At 59.0% G+C, this 1,426-nt stretch overlaps 1 protein-coding gene across 1 annotated transcript; it reads left to right on the top strand.

Moving 5' to 3' along the window:
- Window positions 1-20: 20 nt before the first annotated feature.
- Window positions 21-949, top strand: PBDC1 (polysaccharide biosynthesis domain containing 1). Its single transcript, XM_010136490.1, has 4 exons — window positions 21-134; window positions 243-383; window positions 462-572; window positions 680-949. The coding sequence occupies exons 1-4, from the start codon at window positions 21-23 to the stop codon at window positions 947-949; spliced, it is 636 nt and encodes a 211-aa protein (XP_010134792.1).
- Window positions 950-1,426: the final 477 nt, after the last annotated feature.

The raw sequence follows: 1,426 nt of genomic DNA on the forward strand, positions 1-1,426 counted from the left end.
TTGCTCCCCCCAAAGGGGAGATGGGGACCCCCGTGGGAGGCCCAGCCCCGCCTGATCCCACTCATGCTCCGCAGCCCCGTGTGGAGCTGGCCTGGGCCATGAAGGCACACCAGCACGCCGAGGTCTACTTCAACGTGAGTCCTGGGGGGGCAGGGAGGCGGTGGGCTTTTTCTGGGGGGGAGTCACAGTGGTGGTAGAGCTTGTGGGGGGGTCGCAGTTAACTCTTCAGTCTTTCTGTGTAGCTCATCTCCTCCGTCGACCCCAAGTTTCTGAACCTCACCAAAGTTGATGACCAGATCTACAGTGAGTTCAGGAAAACCTTCACCGATCTCAAAATCGACGTGCTCGACCCCGAAGAGCTCAAATCGGAGCCTGCCAAGGAGGTGGGTGGGGAGCAAGGGGGGACACGAACCCTGCCCCCTCTCCCCGGGCTCTGGGGATGCCAGTGCTTCTCTCCCCAGAAGTGGCGTCCGTTCTGCCTGCGCTTCGAGGGGGTGGTGGAGGATTTCAACTACGGCACCCTGCTGCGGCTGGACTGCCGCCAGCCCTACACCGAGGAGAACACCATCTTCGGGGAGCCCAGAGCCGCGGCCCGGCTGGAAACGGGGAGCCCAAGGCCACGGGAAAGGCGCAGTCACAGCTCTGCTCTTCTTCTGAGTCGTTCCTCTTGTCTCCTTTAGCCACCAGAATCCAGTTTTTCGCCATTGAAATCGCTCGGAACAGAGAGGGCTGGAACAGCGTCGTCTACAGCAGCACCAGGGAGCCAGTGGCTGGGGAAGCGGCGGGCCAGTCACAGCTCTGCTCTTCTTCTGAGTCGTTCCTCTTGTCTCCTTTAGCCACCAGAATCCAGTTTTTCGCCATTGAAATCGCTCGGAACAGAGAGGGCTGGAACAGCGTCGTCTACAGCAGCACCAGGGAGCCAGTGGCTGTGGAAGCGGCGTCGGGGTGAGGATGGGATGAGTTTGCCCAGCGCCGAGGTGCCCGGGCAGGTGGGGGGAGGCTGTACCTGCCTCCCCTGCTCCTCCAAGCTGACTGTAAATAAATGGTTTTTTTTAAAAATATAACTCCTTGTGCCACGGGTGCTGAACTGGTTCTTCCCTAGAACAAACCAAACCCGCGACGTATCGCTCCATCCTCCTTGCTTTGGGCTCGAGACCCCCGTGCCCGAGTATGACCCACCCCGCGCATCAAACACGCTTTTTTTAACCCAGTGTATTTGGAAAACACGCCCTGCAGCAGAGCTGGGGGTGCCAGGGGCGGGGAGCTGGGGGCGCAGGCGATGCCCAGGCAGACACGGCTCAGTAGAAACCATTGAAGTTTTATTTGCAGTCACAATGCTTACACTGTATGCAGCAAACACCCTTACAAGTCAACCAGCAATCTGCTCACGCGAAAAAGAGGACCCAACACACGATCGCCAGAGGAA

This window comes from Buceros rhinoceros, unplaced genomic scaffold, assembly GCF_000710305.1.
Source record: "Buceros rhinoceros silvestris isolate BGI_N320 unplaced genomic scaffold, ASM71030v1 scaffold26605, whole genome shotgun sequence".
In the NCBI taxonomy this organism is placed as follows: Eukaryota; Metazoa; Chordata; class Aves; order Bucerotiformes; family Bucerotidae; genus Buceros; species Buceros rhinoceros.

Excerpts from the sequence above, each read along its gene's own strand:
- PBDC1 (XM_010136490.1), top strand. The coding sequence starts at position 21 with ATGGGGACCCCCGTGGGAGGCCCAGCCCCGCCTGATCCCACTCATGCT. Across the intron at positions 135-242 it reads ACGCCGAGGTCTACTTCAAC|CTCATCTCCTCCGTCGACCC; the intron begins GTGAGTCCTGGG and ends CTTTCTGTGTAG. Across the intron at positions 573-679 it reads CCGAGGAGAACACCATCTTC|GCCACCAGAATCCAGTTTTT; the intron begins GGGGAGCCCAGA and ends TTGTCTCCTTTA.